At 39.3% G+C, this 21,310-nt stretch overlaps 1 protein-coding gene across 4 annotated transcripts in view; it reads right to left on the bottom strand.

Annotated features, from left to right (window-relative positions):
- DPYD (dihydropyrimidine dehydrogenase) overlaps window positions 1-21,310 on the bottom strand; it is a 339,434-nt gene that overhangs the window by 307,659 nt on the left and 10,465 nt on the right. For 3 of the 4 annotated variants that reach the window (XR_010441181.1, XM_064719595.1, XM_064719591.1), the window contains exon 2: window positions 184-294. Coding sequence is in view for 2 of the 4 variants with exons in the window: in XM_064719591.1 (XP_064575661.1) it covers window positions 184-294 (111 nt within the window). In the remaining 2 variants the exon portion in view is untranslated. Of the gene's footprint in view, window positions 1-183; window positions 295-15,437; window positions 15,468-21,310 lie in introns of those variants that run through there. The other variant, XM_064719592.1, reaches the window with a different exon arrangement.

The raw sequence follows: 21,310 nt of genomic DNA, 5'->3' as shown, positions 1-21,310 counted from the left end.
AGGTTCTGCAAAGAAAAGAGCTCATCACCAAGTAACTCTGTATCTACAGGAACAAACTAGAAGCCAAATGTGGCTACTGAATAACACTAATTTATTTCTCCCACAGCTGTGATTTCAGCCTCAATGATTGTTCCAGATGCAATGATAAACATGTTCCAGATGCAATGATAAACGTGCACTTACTGAACAGTTTTTGTCAGAATTCCTTTTCCATTGCTTCTTGACTAATTTCTTTGCTGCAGTTGAGTGAAGAGTTGCATGTGTTTGTTTTCGGGGATTTAAAGCCAGAATGTTCTGTGGAAAAAGAACAAAAGACATTAAAATATAGATTCAAATTTCCATAAAGGTTCAAAGCCTCTTTACACACTTATTTACAGTGCTCGGTAAAACCAAATGCAATTATTCCACATTATAGCCCAACTCCATACTAATTTGTTTAGATTGCATTGTCCACGCCACTTAGACGATGAATATTTAAAGACACTTCCAGGATTACTAGAAAACAGAATTATATTTAGTAGCTTTAATAACAGTTTCCGTTCCTAGATATTTTTTATGTACAGCATATAGAAACACATAATTCTGGTTCATTGTATCATTCCAAGTAACATTTGTAAAGCAAAACAAGCAAAAATATTTTAAAATATCTGGGTTATTTCTGAATGTTTCATCATTTCAGGATAAACTCCAATTTCCCCATCAAAACAATCTCCTTCTAAGCCTAGTGAGCTGATGAGTTAACTCATTCATCTTCAAATGCATTTATTTGCAAGGACACAAACAAATTTCAGGAATGTAGCCATACTTTTAAGTCATAGTGGTGGTCTGACAACACAGGCAGAATGAAGTTTGCAATGTCTTGCACTACCCTAATGTAACTCGACAAATTAAATCAAATTTTTGGAACCAAAACTCTTTTACAAATCAGGCAAGTAACAGATTTCTATAGCAAAAGCGACCTCGTTAACTTCAAGGGATGAGTGTGAAAGGCATCCAAGAGACAGATCCAGGCTCAGGTCTGTGATGGAGAACAAAAACAGGCACATTGTTGCTTGTAACTTCTGGAATTAGTTTGCAAGTTTGCCTATAAAAAAGCCTTGGCTTTAGAACTACATGTCTCCACTACAGTGAGCAGAGCGTGTTTATTCTGTTACTATATGTCAAAGATGTGCGAGACTGACTTACAGAAACATGATGAGTGTGATGGGGTTATGAATATTATATTGTGACTCTTCCTAATTTTAAAAATCTGCTTCAGAGAGTGATAATGATGAAACAGCCATCTCTTGTGTTAAGATTTTATTGCGCTGATTACAGGGACTTCTTATTTTAAATATGAAGGAGTCACTTTCTATTCAACTACTTAATGCCTTACTCTGAAGGTAATGATTGGTAACCAATTTTCCCTCAAACCAGAAACCTCACCTCTGCAAACAACAACATAGCCCAAGACAGTATGAAGCACAGAGACAAAAAGTGAGGTACAACATTCAAAAAACATACAGACTGTTTAGCAGCCTACATGCTGCTGACTTTCAGTAAGAGTTACAGGTTGTTATTGCATGTGCCCCTGTAATTCCAGCAGAAAAGACTCTGCTCCAGTTCAGGGTGCTCCCCAGATGAGTACCCTCAGGCAAGATGTGGCAACCAAATGCATTCAGTGGTTATTTATGCCAATTTATTTTGCCCTTAATTAAAACAGAGCAGGGACATCCACATAAGGGATATCTCAGTGGATAGTTGATTTTCTCAGGATGATCAAACTCAACTGTCAGACCATTATCTGACTGTTGAGTGCCCAAATTACCCAAGCTGGGCAGTAGGTTCTGCATCACATAAAAACTTCAGCAAAATGCTGCCTACTCTTTTTTGTAATTGCTTAATGCTTGGCCATGAATATTATTTTAGCAAACTGAAATGAATTGCAAATTTCTAGCAATAAACTGTAACAGATGTACTCCACTGGGTACAGCACCAGTTGGTTTAAAACATGGAACAAATGGTGGGGCAAGCCAAGGATGGAAGAATCCCCATATGTTTGCTCCTGTTGGAATTCTGCAGCAGGAGCATGGCTCCAAGAGCAACAGTTGCAGAAATCCAAAAGGACTACATAGCACAGCATGTCCCAGAATTAAATCTGAAATAAAACTGGCACAGAAAATACTAAATCACATATACAATATAAAAATTGCTTGTATTTCCACTACCTAAATAATATACTACCTGCTTAAATCTTGGATTGCTGACCAAAGTGGCTGCTCTAGCTAGAGATCCCTGGTGTTTAAGAACAACTTTGAAGTTAACTGCTTAAATGGGAAAATAATGTAAATGCTCTTGGGTCAGTTGAACTGTCAGAAGTGAAATTAGTGAGGGTGTTTTCTTCCTATTCATTTCAGTTCCCTGGTTGGCTTTTCACAGCTTATGGCTAGCCAGACATTTAGTAAATTTAACAAATAAAGTCAGATGGGTCAGTCAGTCAGTAAGTGCAAAATTACTGAGAAGAAAGTTCTAGAATATGTATTGCAAATAACAATGAATACACGCAACTAAACAAAAACAAACCACTTGGATATGCAAGAAAGGAAACCTGAGACCTCCAGTCTCTCAAACACCCTTGGTCATCCAAGCAGGGGAAGAGTTCCTTCGTGAAGAGAATTATTTGGGCACCTGCAATCTTGTCTGAAACCCATGCTTATTCTGCCACATAAATTCTCATTCTTGACAGATGAGCTGTTGTTTGATCTCTCCAGATGTTGAAAGGCCAAGACTCAAGCTCCCCCATACAGGATGCAGGTGCATAATGCATCCCTTTACAAAGTACTATGAACTCTGGATTTCACATGAGGATGTTATTTGTACAGTAACGCAGAACCTATGAATTTTATCTTTACAGTTTTACATAACTGGCTCCATTTATTTCATTAATAGTAGACATAAATCCATAATCATTAATGGCTGCAAATCAGAATAGACGGATACTTTACTTCAGTAGAAATCCATTGTGGTACTCTGTTGATGAAGAAAGAGATGGGACTATGGCTAAGGACACAGAAGTGAACTGAGCCCATGTTGAGTTTGTTACTCTTGGTGCAGAAGCACAACACACACAGTCGAGTTAAAGCTGCAGCTCTGCACAGCACTGATGATTATAGGCACCACCAAAGTATTATATTTTCCTTTACTATTTCCATAGATTAATTTGAAGACTTCACTTCCATAAAAAAGCCAAGGAGCCTATCTCTGTGGAATGGAACTCAAATATATTCTGCCGATGACTTGCTCAAATATCATTATGTTAGGAATTCCTTTAATAATTACCCATGACAATTATTTCTTTCGGGTCTTTTAAAAGACAACAACTACTAAAAGCTACAAAATATAGAAGAATGATTCAATTTCAGAACACACCCCCTTCTAGAAAGGAATATATTTGTTATGTCTAATAGATATCGATTTAGGTTGCAAGTATCCTAAAATGCAATAAACTACTCATATGTAATGCACATTGAAAATGACTAGCATGCATAAGTCATAGCTACAGTTTTTAAATTTTGAGAATTTATTGATAGATGGTTATGTTATCTGTGCCTATAGCAACATAGCTTCTGAGATTAAACTTACCATAAGCCATTCATTAGATGTTTATTGCTTAGCTTCTACTTTAAATGGCATGATTAAGAACTCTACACAAAAAATACTAGCTCTAATTTTCACTATCATCTATTAATGAAAAGGCTGTAAAAGTTTTAAAACATCGTGTTATATCACAGTGAGTAATTTATCAGGAATTTGAATTAATATTACTCCAAGTAAGTGATTTCAAAGCAGTCATCCAGGATAGAATACACTCTCCAGTTAGGAGTCCTGTCTCTGATACAGCACTTTCAGGTAAATCAAGACAGGCTTGGTACATGCTCTGCAGTGATGCAACATAAATTTCTAAACATATTTCATTTTGCTTTTAATTTCATTAAAAGCACTTTTTATTCTCATCTCATAAAGCCACTCTTTTCCTGAAATCAGAAGCAGCTATTTCAATTAAATGTGACTCTTAATTAAGTGCATACTCTGCAAAATAAAATATAAAGTTATGGAAGCACTTTGCTCTTTGGGAACGCTCCAAAGCCAGTGGGGACTGGGGGGCATGCAGCAGAGAGGGGATGTTGTTAAGAAAAAAAGTAGGATTTAGAACACAGGTGGGACTGCAGTAACTTTAGGACAGTCATCAAAAAGCCCGGTGAGTCTAGCAGCGTGTTTGTAACTTATGTGACACTAATTCAAATTTTGAAAGCTTTTCTTTAAAGCACTGTGGTGTGAAATCTTTGGCTTTATATTTTTCTCCCCAAAAGGACACTTTAGCAAGGTGTCCTGCTTACGTGGACTCCATCTCTGATTCAAAACAATAAACTTGGAAAAATTCAATGGTTAAAGCTCACTCTTCTTCTGGAGAGCCTCCTACTGAAACCAATGAGTTGCACCAGGAGTAGTTAGTGCTTGGTAATCCTCATATTCATTACTGTTCATTCAAAGCCAGAATAAGGATCAAAAAACCTATCTTCAGGCTCTGTCACAGGTTGTGATATTAAAACTCCGTAAAATTCTTAAAAAGACTAAGTAAATATTTGCTTGTTTCAAGGATTCTGTGGACTTCCTGTAGCTCATTGAGGAAGTTTCCTATGAACAGCCCCAAAACACCTCCTGAAGTTCACCACAGATCAACAGGTGTGCTGTCACAGTGAAGATGTGGAAAATGCAACAGTTCACATGCAGACTGTGATTGGGCATAAAACAAGGTCCCATGTGTCAGTCTCCTTGTTTTAGCACCCAGCTCATTTCCCTAGCCCAGCCCCTGCAATACACAGGCTACATCCTGATTTAATCCTGTTGCTTCACAGAGCCCCCTCAGCTGAACACTTTTATATACATCAATTAAAATTCGGGAGTAAGCCAGGCATGCTAGGGAATGCATGTGGAGAGCAATTTAACCCACCCCATTCCATTAATCTACCCAATTTCCTTAAAAAGAGTTGTAATCTCCCTCACAGCAAGTAACATTAAATGTATTGCAAGATACATATGCTCACCAAGTGAACATAATGAGAACATATTTATTTTTTCTAAGAGTAATGAGTATACTAAACAATTAATTTCAAAGCTATGCAAGTGTTACTTCACTGACAGAAACAAATACCTGGGGCTTTTACACTAATATTTTCTAGTATATCTGAATATTAAACTAATGGTATAATTGCTCTTCAATCAAACGCTAAAGAACTCAAATGTATTTGTTTTCATGAGATTAGATGAACCACAATAAGGAACTTTGTTGAAAAATCACATCAGTGTAGAAGAAGACCAAGGCATGAACTTAAACCCAGCTGGAAAAAGATTCAACTTTTAATCACATGACAAATTTCTTCTTTGAGCCACACAAGCTCATAGTTTCAAAATGGATCAGGAACTAAGGCTGATGGATGACCTAGTGATAAGCATGCACTACCTGTGTGTTGCCATATGCCTTTAACACAACATTTCAGTGCTGTATCTTCAGCTTCACATTTCCCCATATGACAAACTGCTGATAGAAGAACAAACACTTTTCTGGTTTCTTGCACCCCTTGCATAGCCTCTAAAACTTAGAGAATGACAATTTACCCTGTGACACCCTCATAGCATATCACTATCCTAGAGGTGTAGTCCTAGATTCATCACTAGATACTTAGATATTGGGATTTTCAATTTCATCACTACAGAATTTCTTGGTCCTCAGATTTTCCCACAATATGTAAATACTACATCTTAACAAAATGAGCAGTTTTCTAAATCACTCCCACAAAAGTCGGGAAACTCTTAGTCATGAATACATCTATGTTAACAAAAGTGTGTTATACTTCATGCACTTTCTGTTACATAACAAAGTTAATGCATTACACACGAACAAAGCAGCAAAATTACACAACTCTAAGCAGGGTTTACACAATCGTGCTGTTAACTTTAACTGTCGGATTTAGCGCTTGATTTCTCTAACTCAGCAATGCATTTGTGCTAGGTATTACTGCAAATTCTGAAAGGTTTATTAAAATGAAACCCAAAAAGTGTTACTTGTTTCCCATAGATACCAACTACTCTCCTCTATGGGAAGGGCTCTGGGTGGTAAATTATGCTCTTGGAAACTCTGCATGCTACCTCCTTGACACAACTAATCTCGACAGAAACGCATTGACCTCACAGGGAATACCAAAGCAAATACTCACCCTCCAGGCTTTACTGAAGTATCCAAGTAGTACCAGTATCAGTGAATTATTCATGCATTAACACAAGCATATATATATCAAAACCACACAGCCTAAAGCAGGCTTAAACTTCACCACAACACAGGATCAGTTCTGAGGCTCCTCCAGGGACACTACTAGTTGTGTAACATGATCATCATTATAGTTTTTGCACTATAAAAAATACATTCAAAAATATTAGCCTTTACATACAAAATTCCGAGAAGACATAGCTGAGCACAGCTCTTGTCAATGTACTCAGCGTTGAATTCACCACATGTATTCATTTGGCTGAATAAAACATTACTTAATTTACAGCCTTTAAAATGCAAGTTTTAAAATTTTGTACAGCTATCCCTCTACACACAGTTAATATTTTAGTAATTTTTCTCCCTAAATGGACATCAACTTTAATCATCCAAATAATTGGCAAAGTGCAAAAAAAACAGAGCAACCCATGTCACAGCCTTGATTCTTAGCTTCATGATTGCTGTTACTTTAGAAGTAAGCATGTACATGGTCTCCAGTCTGCCATACCCACTACACTCAAAGTCACCTTTTTTCATCTTCCTCCTTTACAAATCAGAACTTAAAGCTTCAGAAAAATATTAGGTTTGCATCACAGGTATATCAGAACTTTTCCGTTTCCTCAGTGTAATATTGATCTATGTCTCAAATGCTTGCACATTAAATTGCACTCTTACATGAGGAATACAAATGTTATTTGGTAAGAGCTCACTCACATAGTCATTTATTGAAAGGATGACAGCAAAAAGAATCGCTATCATACACATACATTTACATCTCATTTCTATTTTTCTACAAGACAAACAGATCACAAGACAAAGCAAGCTCAGTTGCCTTTGAAAACAAACTTTGTCACAACCAAAAAAAGGCTATTGTATCCCCATAATTGAAACTCTGAATTGGACCCTGAATTGTGAGTGTTTGCTTAAGCAAAACCCAAACCTGCATTAGAGACACGTCTGTTAATGACAAGCGAATGCTCTACTAACTTTTGATCACAGGAGAGAAATTAGCAAAGTTAATACTGCTTAAGTTTAATCACTGGCAAAATCAGCGGAACTAATTTTAGCTGAGCAAAGCAATGTTCTGAAAACTTCGTTAAAAGGTGATTTTCAAAGTCTAATAAATGAACTTGAAACACAAGGATGAGACTAACAATATACATCCAAAAGATCTAGTACATTCAGTGCTTGAAACAAATGTGAACATTTGTATTTGTTCCAAGAACATGCCAACTATCTAGCAGTACTGACTTTCTAAATCTGTTGCAACATGAAGAAGTAACAAGTAAACCTACCTTTTTGCAACTACTGTGCAAACTTCTTACAAAAATTTCAATAGTAACTGTTTAATACAATGGTAAAATGCAAAATTGACAATGGGACTACAGACTTTCTATTAATTTTGTGCATACACCAGAGCATCCTAATCAAAAAGGAAAAAAAGAATTAGCATGTAGAAATAAAATGGAAATGTGAATGATTTGTTAAATGTATCCTATAAGCAGTAAGTATATGTGAAGCCATATTATAAAATATTATTAAATGTCTGATAATTGAAAAAGAAACCAAAACTACACCATATTTTCAAGCAACAAAACTTGACAACCCATGCAGGAAAGACAAGAGCAAACTGTTGCCAGTTTCTCCTTTTTGCTTGAAAATGTCATTGTCTTCTTTTGCAGAAGCACACAGTGATGCTGACACCTCCAAGCAACGAAACACGACAGTCTGTAAGTATACAGGGACTCACATGCTATAGATGAGAGTGGAACATATATCAGTAATAGGAAATATAGAAAATTCATTGGAGTTCTTTACTCTTACAATTTTGATTTTCAAATCTTATTAACATTAAATACTGATGAATGTGTGGGGCGGAAGCAGAGGTGATACTCTTAAAATAAAATAATGAGATAAGGCTGCCCAATCTAGAAACATGCCAGCGAACATTTGGATTCTGATTTATTATACTTTGTCTCATGCTTATAGAGAAAACTTACTTTTAAAGACTTATTAAAAAACATTGTATGTAGGAGCATTATTTTCTAATTCTTTTATTTACTAAGCAAAATTACACCTCTGCTGCGAGACCTCTGAACAGGGAAGAACAACTTTTATCATTTGTAAGGTTTTCTAAAATTACAGCAAAATATTTCTCCTATAAACATACTGTAATGGTTCTAAGGCTGTGGATTTCAAACTGCATCAAAATCTAAGTATTGGACTTTTGAAAAAATAAAATTCCCATCTTGCTGGCGGGTCCAAGTTCTCTTTCCTAGAACAGAAGATACAAGACCACAATGCTATCATTCAATTAGGATGGAAGTATTAAAAACCATTTGTCTCAGAGCAGCATCCCTTTGTTTGCTGTTTGTTATGAGCAGGAGCACATACTGCAGAGCAACAGGGAGAGCTGTAACAGAAGTAACATTTTTTAGAAACTAAATAAAGGAAAGGCACCCAGATTACTCTTCTGTAAGTACCATCTTCCTGCACTTCCGTTCCTGACAGCTTCAGAAATGTGGATTTAATCTTTACTTCATGGAATCATGGAATGGTTTGGGTTGGAAGGGACCTTGAAGCTCCTTGGCACCAACATCTAACCTCATTTGGTTTTAATCTAATTTTTGGGCATATTTTGAACATTCTAAGTTCTTTCTAGTTTATACACAGAGACTTAGCTTTCTTTGCTTTTCTGGGTTTAAACTGAATCCTAACACCCTCACAGTATAGAATTTCTTCCTAACATCTCATCTAAACCCACTCTTTCAGTTTAAAGCCAATCCACCTTGGCATACCACAACATGTCCTGTAAAAAAAAATAGTCCCTCTCCAGCTTTCTTGTAGGCCCTCTTCAGGTACCAGAAGGCTGCTCTAAGGTCTCTCCTGAGACTTCTCTTCTGAAAACCCCAGCTCTCTCAGCCTGTCTTCAGAGGAGAGGTAATCCAGCCCTCTGACCATTTTTCCAGCTCTCCTCTGGACTCACTCTAAGAAGTCCACATCTTCTTTATGCTGGGGACCTCAGAGCTGGGCGCAGTACTCTAGGTGGAGGTGTTACAAGGGCAGAGTAGAGTGGAAGAATCACCTCCTTTGACCTGCTGGCCACACTTCTTTTGATGCAGCTCAGGATATAGTCGAGCCATGTTGCCAAGTCATGTTGAGCTCTTTTCACTCGACTTCAGGTCAGCTCTTCTTTTAGCTATCGTTTGCTCCCTTTTCCTGAGTCAGGGCCTACATTCACAGACACAGAAGCTTTGTAAGTAAGGGCAGGTGACTAACTCCGGAGTGGAAGCTGCACGCCCAATTAAGCTCCTTCTTACAGCACCTGAGGAGGGGATTCACAGCTGCCAGTACACCAAGCAGGACTCCTTAGATGAGTCTGACAAAACACCAAAGAGACAGGAGGTACACAACCACAAGTTGTTCTCTCTTACCCTCCTGGATTTATACACCAGCCTCTAGGATGATGGCTCTCAGCCTGAAACTCTACCTAAGTTTAAATACTTACTTGTACTCAAATACAGGCGTTCCCAGCTTCCATTTGAAATATGGAAAAAACTGGGGAAGTGTCACAAATAATTACAAGAACAGACACTTTTGTAAAATAGTCTAATAATTACTGGAGTCGCCTCTGGAACAAGAAGGCCTCCATCCCCACATTCCTGATCTGCCCTGCACAGGATGGAAGGAAAACCTGGATGAGAAGTTGAACTGGTTTGCTGTTTAGCTAAGATTACAAAAGCAAATCAGAGAATATGACAAGAATCCTTCTCCAGCACTAAAAGAGTTTTAGACCAACTCTCAATACTTATGTATTTTTCACTAAGGGCTCATTGATTAAGTCCATAAAGAACATTATACTGGGATTTAAAAACTATCTAACTTTGATTGATTTAGGAACCCCAAGAAGTATTTAGCACAAAAGCAATCTTATCTCCTCACCTAGTGCCATGATTTAGCAGCATGCAAGCTATTCTGCTTCACTGAAGAACCAGTTCTTATTCTACTGTCTTCCAGAATCTCTTTCTTATCATACCCTATCCTAACAAAAGCGTACTGGCCCTTCAGCTTAGTATTGGTTACTGCTGACTACTGACACTTAACTCACACTATAGATACTTTCAGAAGAGATAATATTTTAATTTTTTTCTGTTCTGTATTCATTTTATTTCTACATTTCATCACCAGCATTCTAGAACAGCTTCTGTTGTGGTTATCTTCTTCTCTTTTTTTTCTCCCAACTCTTTTGTCACTTTCGCACTTCCATCTGTTTTGAAAAGCTATGTTCATGCTTACTAAAATCTTTCGAATTTTGCATTTTCAATTGGAACTGAAAAAAGGGCAATAACAAACACAACTTTAAAACAGAAACAGTTAAGTCTGGGAACCACTTTTAATCTCCTATCTTGTGTCCTGTAGCATACACACACATCCCCACACGAGCGTGTGCATGAATCTGCACAAGCCTACTTTGTCCCTCAGATGCTGCAGTCTGTTGAAATTAACAGAGAGGTTCATCTTAGTACTGATGAACAGATTTGCTAAGGCTAAAATTAGATCTCGTATTCACTCATATCATATTCCAAAATGTTACGCTACACGTGATCCTTTGAGCGCAGATGCTCACACCAATTACTGATAACAATCCATAAGAGTTAGTATACAGACCTAACTAGACACATCAAGAAGGACAGCAGGCTCTAATTTCATCAACAGAAAACCAAGGAAAATCTGGTACTCATTCCCATTTTTGCCCTGAGCAGTAAATCAGCAGTATTCCTCAATACTGATTTAATTTAGAATTAAGAGTTTGCCTTAATATGATGGCTATACTCTATCTCACAAACCCAATTTTTAACCTTAAAATGTGACATAATATGAAAACTGCTGACACAAATAATTGACTGCTTTATTATAAATAGAATACTTGAAGTTATTTTTTAAATGCCTCATAAATCCACATTAAGTCTACTTATTGATTTTGGAAAAGTTCATTTTATTTTCATAGTCATAGTCCATGATCTGTGCACTTAAGAAAAAATACTTTTTTCAGTTTTAACTGTCATTGAAATATCTTTCATTTCAAAGATATCAAGAAATTATCACTATTCACTTTCAATACAAAGCCTCTTACATTTCAGCTGTCATTTTCAAAAAATCATACTGAAAATAGTGTTTCTAAGCAGAGTTCAGTTGCAGTGTAATAAGTAATAATTTCATCAATTAGCAGTATTCAGCATCCACTGAGAGTTCTCTCACTATTATTTTATTCATAGAGTCCTTTGTGGAAGTAGCATACTAAAAAGATCCATTTATCCTTCAAGGTTTTTCATAAATGTGTCATACATCTTAGAAAACAATTGGTTATTATTCTTGCTCAATCTAAATAACTATAATAACTTCCAGGTGTAAAACCTCCCTTTATGCTTCCAATCTTCTTTGCTCCCATTATGGGTCTACATTTTTAATAACTTATTCTAACACTTCTACCTACTTTCACAAATGAATTCTGGAGTTTTGCATGGATGCTAGACATGCCTGGATGGAAGGGTAGTCAGTGTATTGTTAAGAGCAGAACAGAGCTGGGTTTCATAGAATGCCCTTCACAATCAGTGAAAGCCCAAGCATTTCATAATGAGCAAGATGCTAGTATAGATGCTAACAGTGCAACGGCTGGACAGGAAAATGCTGTGATTATTAAACTCAGCAATGGCCTGCTTTCAGTGCATATTTTATTTCTCCTTCCCTGTAGATCCCTCCACATATTTATTATCATTTTTTTCCTCTCTCAGAAACTTGCCCTGCTTTCTGTCCTTTCATCGCAAGAGTGCAAAGGGCTCCCTTCAGAGCACAATATTCTCATTCCTTAATTGACTGACAGAGATGCAACTGGGCAGCACGAGGACATCTCTCAAGGCTGGGCAGAGAGCCCTGCACACAGTGCACAGCACAACAAAACATCCCTGCCTTAAGAGACATGCACAGCAGCATGCTTCATTCTCTCCACATTGGCCAAATGTTTTGTTGACTGAGAAAAACCCAGCCAGGAAAGTTCATTCCAATGGACATTCCAATTTAAATAAGGCGCCTCAGAGCACAGTCAACAAAATCACACCAAAAACCAAGGCAAACATGCAGCAATATACTAATAAATAAACTAGGTATCACAACCTCTTTGCAAATGGAGGGAACTCCAATCTCTTTGATAAATGCAAACCTAACATTGAATGTGTGAGTAATACTTGAAAGAAGAGTGTCCTTAGGAAGAACACATTAACTAAAATCAAACCTTCCATTTTTCCACCTTCTACAGTCTCAAAGTGGTGTACACAGGTACCTCTATAAAAAAAACCCCACACACACCAAGACGACACGTAAATCAGACAGGTTGGCGGCCTGGACGCTTTGCTCCTTAATTACATATATAATTGTTTTTGAACCTGAAATTAAAATGTCAGAATGCACTGTGATTGCCTTTAACTGATGACTAGCATCCCATCTAAATGGAAATATTTAGATTCATCACCTAGATACCTTTTTAATTTGCTTTCAAATAGAGTCACAGGCTAGCATGTCTGCCTTCTCCCATTTGCACTGCTGGTGTCAAGTTGAACTGGAAAGGCCAACCATTTCAATGAACTAAAATAAACGTAATTTTAAGGTCAAGTCACTTGTAAGACTTCAGGCAGCAAATGTCATACTGAAAATAAAATTGAACCTTGGCTTGAGCAGAGATGAAAGGTTTGGCATTTCAAGGACTTCATTGTGTTTATCACTTTAAATCTACAAATTAAATACCAACATCACATACATTAATATTTATCAAACTAAGAATGCTTTCTGAAATGATATCTTTAAATACTGGAAGCATTATTAAAAACAAAATACTCTTATAGGTGGGCTTACTCTTAATTCAAATGTCTCTGCAAGACCTAAAACCACTTAAAATTCCGCACTGGTTTAGGAAGATAGCTATGACTACAGTAAGAACCCAGATGTTTCACAGGAAGGTCTAAGTACTTTGAGGGAGGAAATAAGTGAAATTGCCAAACTCAGACCATAGCATAAGAATCACAGAATCACTAGGTTGGAAGAGACCTTCACGATCATTGAGTCCCATGCCCTAATAGACCCATGCCCTAACACCTCAACTAAACCATGGCACCAAGTGCCACTTCCCATCTTTTTTTAAACACATCCAGGGATGGTGACTCCACCACCTCCCTGGGCAGACCATTACAGTACTTCATCACTCTTTCTATAAAAAACTTTTTCCTAAAACCCACCTATATTTCCCACATGCTCAACACATCCTGTCAGCTTAGTGTCATCCACAAACTTAGTAATGAAAGATTCAATCCTCTCATCCATGCAATCAGTAAAGATATTGAACAGAACTGGCCCCACCACAGACCCCTGAGGAACACCACTGGTGACTGGCTGCCAGCTGGATGCAGCACCATTCACCACCACCCTCTGGCCATGCAGCCAGTTCTGAACCCAGCACAAAGTGCTCCTGTCCAAGCCGTGGGCTGCCAGCTTTTCCAGGGGTCTGCTGTGGGAAACAGAGTCAAAGGTGTTGCTGAAGTCCAAGTAGACAACATCCACAGCCCTCCCTGCATCCACCAGAGAGGTCCCCTGGCCATAAAAGGAGATCAGGTAGGTAAAACACAACCTACCTCTCCTGAACCTATGCTGGGTCTGATACCCTGGCCGTCCTGTAAGTGCTGGGTGATGACACTCACTGTAAACTGTTCCATCACCTTACTGGGCACTGAGGTCAGGCTGACTGGCCTTTAATTACCAGGACGCTCCTTCCTACCCTTTTTGTGGATGGGTGTCACATTGGCCAGCTTCCAGTCATCTGGAACCTCCCCAGGGAGCCAGGACTGTTGGTAAATGATGGAGAGTGGCTTTGCAAGCTCACCTGCCAGCTCCCTCTTCACCCTGGAATGGATCCCATCTGGTCCCATAGATTTATGAACATCCAAGCAGCTCAGCAGTTCTCTGACTGCCTCCTCCTGGATAACAGGGGGACCATTCTGCTCCCTGACACCATCTACCAGCCCAGGGGAACCGCTGTCCTGAGGACAAGCCAGCAAGGAAGGTGTTAAGCACTTCCGCCGCCTTCTTATCTGCAATTACTAAGTTTCCTCCCACAAACAGTAGAGAACAAAGGTTGGCCTCACCTTTTCTTTTGCCATTAATCCATTTTTTTCAAATATTTTTTACTATCCTTTATAAAAGTTGCCAAATTAAGTACGAACTGAGCTTTGGCCTCCCTCATTTTTTTCCTACATGCCCTAGCAACTCCCTTAAATACTTCCTGAGACACCTGACCCTCCTTCAGAACAAGGATGTTGAAAAAGTAGATTATTTCACTTGTCATTTATGATTTGGATAATATTAAGAAAAAACTCCTTTACATAGCTTGATATAAACACTCCTCAAACTTACATGCTTTGTCATTTCCTCCTCACTGCATCTTCTAATTTCTCTTGCTAGTGTTGTTTTTTCTACTCCTACTTGAATCTTACATTCTTTGCCCTATGCAATAGCAAAAAAAAAAATGGGGTCTTTATTACAGTTGTAAGAGTCTATGAACAGAAAAAAAGCAATTTAAACTATAGACCTAGTCTGAATCACCTGTTATTTCATAAAAGAATACACCTGGCCAACTGAAAGGCAAAATGTTCTAATTTCAAAAAAGCATTATTATGAGAAGAAAACTGGAGAATTGAGTTCAATTCTCCCACTTACTTCTTTAGCTGCCTTCTTCCCCAATCACAATTTGACCTGGATTTTTTAAAAAATTTATATTTTGAATTATGGCATTGCATACTGCATTATGGAACTGCATGAAGACCAAGAGGACAAAATACCCCCCAAGATCTGTGTGGCCCATCTCCGTTGGCAGGTTTCACAAACCGAGGTTCTGCACATGTAGAGATGCCAGAGATTTATGCTGTGCTGATTTGCAAGAATTCTGCCCTTAGTATAAAAATGACAGCAAATGAAACTGAAAAGACTTTGAAAAACATGCCCACACAAACACCACCCTCTGAGCTTCTGATAAGGCATTTATGGCCAAAGGTTCCTAATCCCAAATGTTTGATTTCTTTGCCAAATCACATACTTGCCGAAGTCTCATATAAAGGCACAAATCCTGCTCTTCTCAAAGGCGGCAGCACAGGGCAGGGAGCAGAGTGTGTAACACTGTACTGATGAAATAAAAAAAGGAATAGAAATCATATGCTAATAAGAGGAGGGAGGTTGCCAGGCAACCAGGGAGGGAGAGAAAGCAGTTTTTGATTTGAACTCGGTGCTGTCAAAGGGTTAGCATAGCCAGAACAAACAGGACACATTCAATCCAGCTTGTCTGCAGCCACCAGGAATTTCAGCTTTTCTCAATATTTTAACTAGAAGTGTGCTCCCAACCCAGTGCCAGTTACTTTGTGTTCCCTGGGTCATTTTACTGACAGTGGCAAAATGGTATAGGATAGGATGGACAGCAGAATTTTTCGAAGTGTTAACTGGAAAAGCAGCAGCTTGTGTCTTTGGGTAGCACAAACTGCACCACACATGTACATTGGCCAGCAGGATGGAGAGAGTCAAGCAATCTTGGGTCCAAGCAAATGCCAGCCCATCAGACACAGCCACACCCTCTGGGCTGCACTGAAAACTGGGCAAGTCCTGCCCTGCTGCTAAAACTGCACTCTCCCAAATGCATCTCAAATGCCTGCCCTGCAGGGCTGCACTCCTGTCACAGCAGATTGGCAAAATCCTGCCTCATGGACATCAGCTTTCCATATCAGCATGTAGTTACACCTTCTTAAAAGATGTGACACTAAGCAGTGGGAAGAATAAAATTCCAGTTTGGTGTACAACATAAGATAATCACGAAATTCATTTCTGTAGCTAAAATAAAATCAATTTCAGTTCCTTCTTGTTTTCAGAGTTGCTAACTGCAGATTAATTGTAAATCTCGGCCATGAGAAGGGTGAGAATAGCAGTTCTTCCATGAAAGACCTCACAAAAAGAGTAAAAATTTAAAGGATGGGGGAAAATGGGAGTTTAATTTGGAACTAACATTAAAACACAAAGGCTGAAGAAAAATGAAAAGCACAAGTTTTGAAAAACGATTTTTTCCCCCCGACATAATTATTTGGAGGGCTTGACTGCTACAATCTGGCAGACTATCAACAGTAGAGGCAAGACCATACATAATTCCTTGAGCATCAAGAGGATTTGCATATAAAACGTGAAAAGAAAAAATGTTTCACACAGAAGACTTTCCTTCCGACTTGCCAGATCAAATTTTAACCTGATGAGTAAATCATTGTTCAATTCTCTAAGACAGACATGATAATTGTGGTCTATAATCTTCCACAAGGTCTAAGCAATCATGCTATAATTGCTGTTCCACTCAGCTAAGAGTTTATTACAATAAAATCACTAAAACAATGAAAAGGCTTGAGAAATTCATTAAGCAAAAACAGCAAAGTTTTGTTTTCTCACTGACTGCTTGTGAAATGACCCCAGGAAGACACAGCCATCAATCTGGAACAGCCATCTGATCATCACAACAAGCTATAAAGCAGTAGCATAAAAACATTCTACATATTAAGGCTTCATTATGGAACTTCAAAAAACTAACAGGTATTTACAACAGAGAGAGACACTGTAATAAGTGGGGCTTTTAAAATAAAAGTTTAGCCTAGATCAAAGAATGCTAGCTTCAGTTATTTATTCCCATGACCTTTGCCTAACAACTTTGTGAGCCATGCTGACTAGTAGAGTTCCCTGCTATCTTGCTGGAGGTTTCCTGTTTTTTTAGTGTTCTTTATTTTTCAATCCTTGCCCTGCTTCCCACTGTGAGCACACCAAGCCTAGCTCTCAGACATACCTTTCTACCTGCAGTTTTTTTACTGTTCTTGTCCATTTGCATTGGGAGAAAAATAAGCCCGACATGTGAAACTTGCCTACCTTGCTGTCCTTGCCCGGGCTCGGTAACAGCTACGAAGCATACCCCACAGAATTAAGAACTGCCACCACTATCAAACCTGCTGCTTAAAACACTGTGGAATTTGCAGGCTGCACAATAACACTTTCTCAAGACTTAGAAGCACTTCCCAAGTGACCCTTTTATGCAGCAGGAGACATGGCACAAGGGACTCTGCTCCCCTGGCTGACTCTGGAACCAGCTGCAGGCCTTGAGTGCAGATGTGCTGTCTGTACCATCAGTGAGCCGCTCAAACAGCCCATAACCTCACCCCACATTCATCAGGGCATTCAGACAGCAGTGTAGAACTTGCTGCTGGAGGAACTCAAACTCAACAAACACGCTGCCTGCTGAGCATTGAAGAACTCCTGGAGTCTCTTGTGTTCTCACTAAGGTCAGCACCCAATGGACACAGTCTGACCCTCTGAACCCTGAAGTAACGCCAAAGAAATATGTGAATTATATAACTTTTGAAATAGAAATACATTATTTAAGAGCCATTTACACTTTCTCAAGCTAAATGAAGAGAAAGCATAACATAGTTACAGTTCATAGTTCATTGAACATTTTTCATTGCTCATACAATGTTCACTGCATTTTAAGTGAAAGTGACACAAATTTACCCTGATAATTCTTAGACAATTCCCTGATTGCAATTTCAGAGCATGGCTCTAGCCCTTTGCACCTTTCACTTTATTCTCACACGTCAAGCACCAGTGTTGGGGTGGAAACAGCTGTGACAGCATTCTAGGTACCCAGCTGCTGGTCTAGCAGGAAATTACCCACCCATCAACACCCAGTTCCCCTTTAAACCTACACACACGATTCAGAAGGAAGGACAAATCTGTGAAGTGCCAACCTACTGCAAGAACAATACTGCTGTTTCATACTAACTTGTGTTGGGGGGCTGGTTTTCATTTTCTTTGAATGTTTCAGATTTGTGACAACAGTGTGGCAGTGTGTCCCCACTCTGCTGAGAAGAAGCCCCCTCCAAAAAACTGAGAGACCTACTCTTCTCCCCAGATTGTAGTCTGGGGGTCAAAGAGCTGGAAAGCATCCACAACCCAAACATCACTGAGTAAAGACGAGAGACTGCAGAGCAACACTGGAATGCAGTCAGGAAAACAGGGTGCAGAGAACAATGCTAAACTATGTCATTCAAGATTCTGTTCTATTCATTTTGCAATTCATTAATTTCTGAATACTTGATTTGACAACCATAATTCTTCAAAGAATCCTGAAGATTGCAATAGATGTAATTAAATATGGTTTACACACAGTGATAGTCAGGAATCAGGTGAAACAAAAGAGAAAACAAAAGAATGGAAGACTTTCCTTCCCAAAGTATCATCGGGAAGTTTACATGAAGTCTGTAAACACTCTCTGGAGCTCAAATGTACATTTAATAGTTTCACATTACAAGTCAGAAAGGAAATGCTGCCCTCATAGTGTAGATTTCAAAAGTTCTTGTAAAGATTTAGAGAGATAATAAACAAAAACCCAAGGCAAGTCCTTATACCATAAATCCAAGGTAGGTACTTTCACAAGAAGTTATTTTTAAACAAGCTTTCTTTCCTTTTGCTTAGAGTATCAGTGTCCAAGGAATATCAGCAGCACACTTTGATAGCTGACTTTACTTTTAAAAAGGCAATGTTTGGGGTTTGTGGAGTTGCTGGTAGTTGAGGGGAGAGTTGTTGTTTTGTTTTGGTATTTTGGGTGTTATTTTTGTTTTAGTGTTAAAAAAAAAATCAAATTGGAGAAAAGCATATAAATCACAACACGCCTAGTCTTCCACAATTTGGAAAGCAGATTTTAGAAAAAACAACCCTCTATGTAATTTATTCATTGTCTTTAGTTAGGTCCAGAGGCTGAAGCTGCTGGCTAAGCCAAGTAAGAGGGACAAGGTTCCTCAGGGACTGTTTCCTGGAATTTTTCTCTTGAAAGTAACTTGGAGAACCATCAGTGATTTTAGCTACTTCTAGCACAGATTCTTGGCTCTTTTTTAACCAATGACATGTTTTTTAATCCAGCCTTAACTATTTAAATACATTGTAAAGTTGCACCAAAACTTAAGAGATCATTTATCATTTATAATGTTTTATTATATGAACTTGAATTTGAGGTACTAACCATTGAGATAAATTTAATTAAATCATTGGTTCAGTTTTTATACTGTAGCCAAGAAAGTGACCAAAATATTCAAGTTGTGCTGCCAGTGCTCACATTGATAGACTCCTCCACTCAACAAACAAATTACTGAAAATATTTATCTACAATGATAGGATTAGCTAGCACTGTCCCTGCTTCAAAGACAAAGATAAAACAAATTGTTATAAAATGCAAATTTTTTCCTCCCCCCAAAAAATAAAGTCCTATGCAGAGGGAGGAAAGAAAAAAAAAAACACAACAGGTCTACAATGCTGCAATTAGCTTATCAGTAATTATTGATATATTCATCTGTGAGACCAACCATACAACAACTAAATTTATTGTAATAGATGGGGGAAGGACAGGACAGTACATTTAGTTAGGAGACTGCGTTGATTTCCTTGCAAGTTTAAACGACTGCTGAAAACAAATATACAGTGAGATACTGACCAAAGTTTGTATCTGAAACTGAATAAAGCAAACACCAGCCTTTTAAAAATCCATCAACTCATCTCCTAAACCATGTACTACTGCATACTATTACCAACACAGGATCCTACCATAACACTGTTCTTTGAATCTGAGTAATCAGTATCTAGAAATGCAAAACAATGGAGCATTTTGCATTAAAAATTTAAGGAAAGTACTCAAAAACCCGAACAACTACAACCAAAGCTTTGTCATAGAAAAATGAACTTTAACACTTGAAGAAAAATCCAAGACTGGCTGCTCTGAAAACACTGAGCTGGTAAGAGACAGTGCTGATTTCATACCACAGTGTCTCCCTAAATGCCAGGAAGACTTCTGTGATAGTTCATTCCTCCTATCCATTCCATGCTTCAGTTTTATCAGAGTATCTGCAAGATCATTTCTGGACATTAGTCGCGGTTCAAACAGCAGCTCAGCTAGGAAATAGACTGGACACAAAAACTCAATGCAAAAACTAATGATAAAATTCAGTCACAACTGACCTAGAGATGTGTTCAAATTTTTGCTGTGCGTATTTGTGTATTACGTCTGGGCCTCGATGAGCTGCAATAGCCCAAACTAAACATTTTATACCTCAAGGTATACCACAACAAAAAGTTGTGTCAGGCTAGAACAAGACTATCAATCACAAGTTCGTTTATTATTGCTTTTGTTTTACTAGACTCTTCACAAAGAGCTGAAGTTTACAGCCCATTGTGAGGTTCTGGGAAAGGTGGGAAAATGCTACCTTGAAGTGCAGCCTTGCAACCTGGCTAACACGAGCGGGAGCTCAGCACGTGTGCCAGGGCAGCAGCCTTGGTCACACCCCACCTCAGCTCCGCCTTCCCAGGGCCACGTCCGGACCCTGCTTCCAGCAGCCAGTGCGACCTGCCGCCAGGAATGTCACACAAAAACCTCAAGTGCCACAGGTGAGAACGCCTCTTGCAGCGAGGCTGCTAGCCCGGCCCTCCTGCTCAGCCTGCCATGCAATTGTTTTGGTCCGAGCAGACCGGGTGCAGTCCGTGAGCGCAGCTTGACCCGTGGCAGGACAGCGATGAGCCGGGTCCCGCACAGCTCCTCCGGCCCACAGGCGGCCACGGGACGCTGAGCCCGAGGCCATCGGCCACGGACCTTGAGACCGTCCAGGGCTCACAGGTCACGGCCCCCGAGCAGCCCCGCCCCTCAGGAACCCTGCCAGAGCCGGGAGCCCGACCTCCCCCGGAGACGGGGCTCGGTCACATCCTGCCCTCGAGTTCACCGGGCAGTGACAGGAGGCGGCGGGCAGAGGGGAGGCGGCGGGCGCCGCCCCCTCACGCCCCCCGGCCGGGCGCCGGCCGCGCTCACCGTGCCGAGGACGGGGGCAGGGGCACGGCTGGAGCGGTGCGCCCGGC

This window comes from Zonotrichia leucophrys, chromosome 8 (genome assembly GCF_028769735.1).
Source record: "Zonotrichia leucophrys gambelii isolate GWCS_2022_RI chromosome 8, RI_Zleu_2.0, whole genome shotgun sequence".
Taxonomy (NCBI): Eukaryota; Metazoa; Chordata; class Aves; order Passeriformes; family Passerellidae; genus Zonotrichia; species Zonotrichia leucophrys.
The sequence above is the reverse complement of the archived record's forward strand: the minus strand, read 5'-3'. Positions and strand labels throughout refer to the sequence as shown.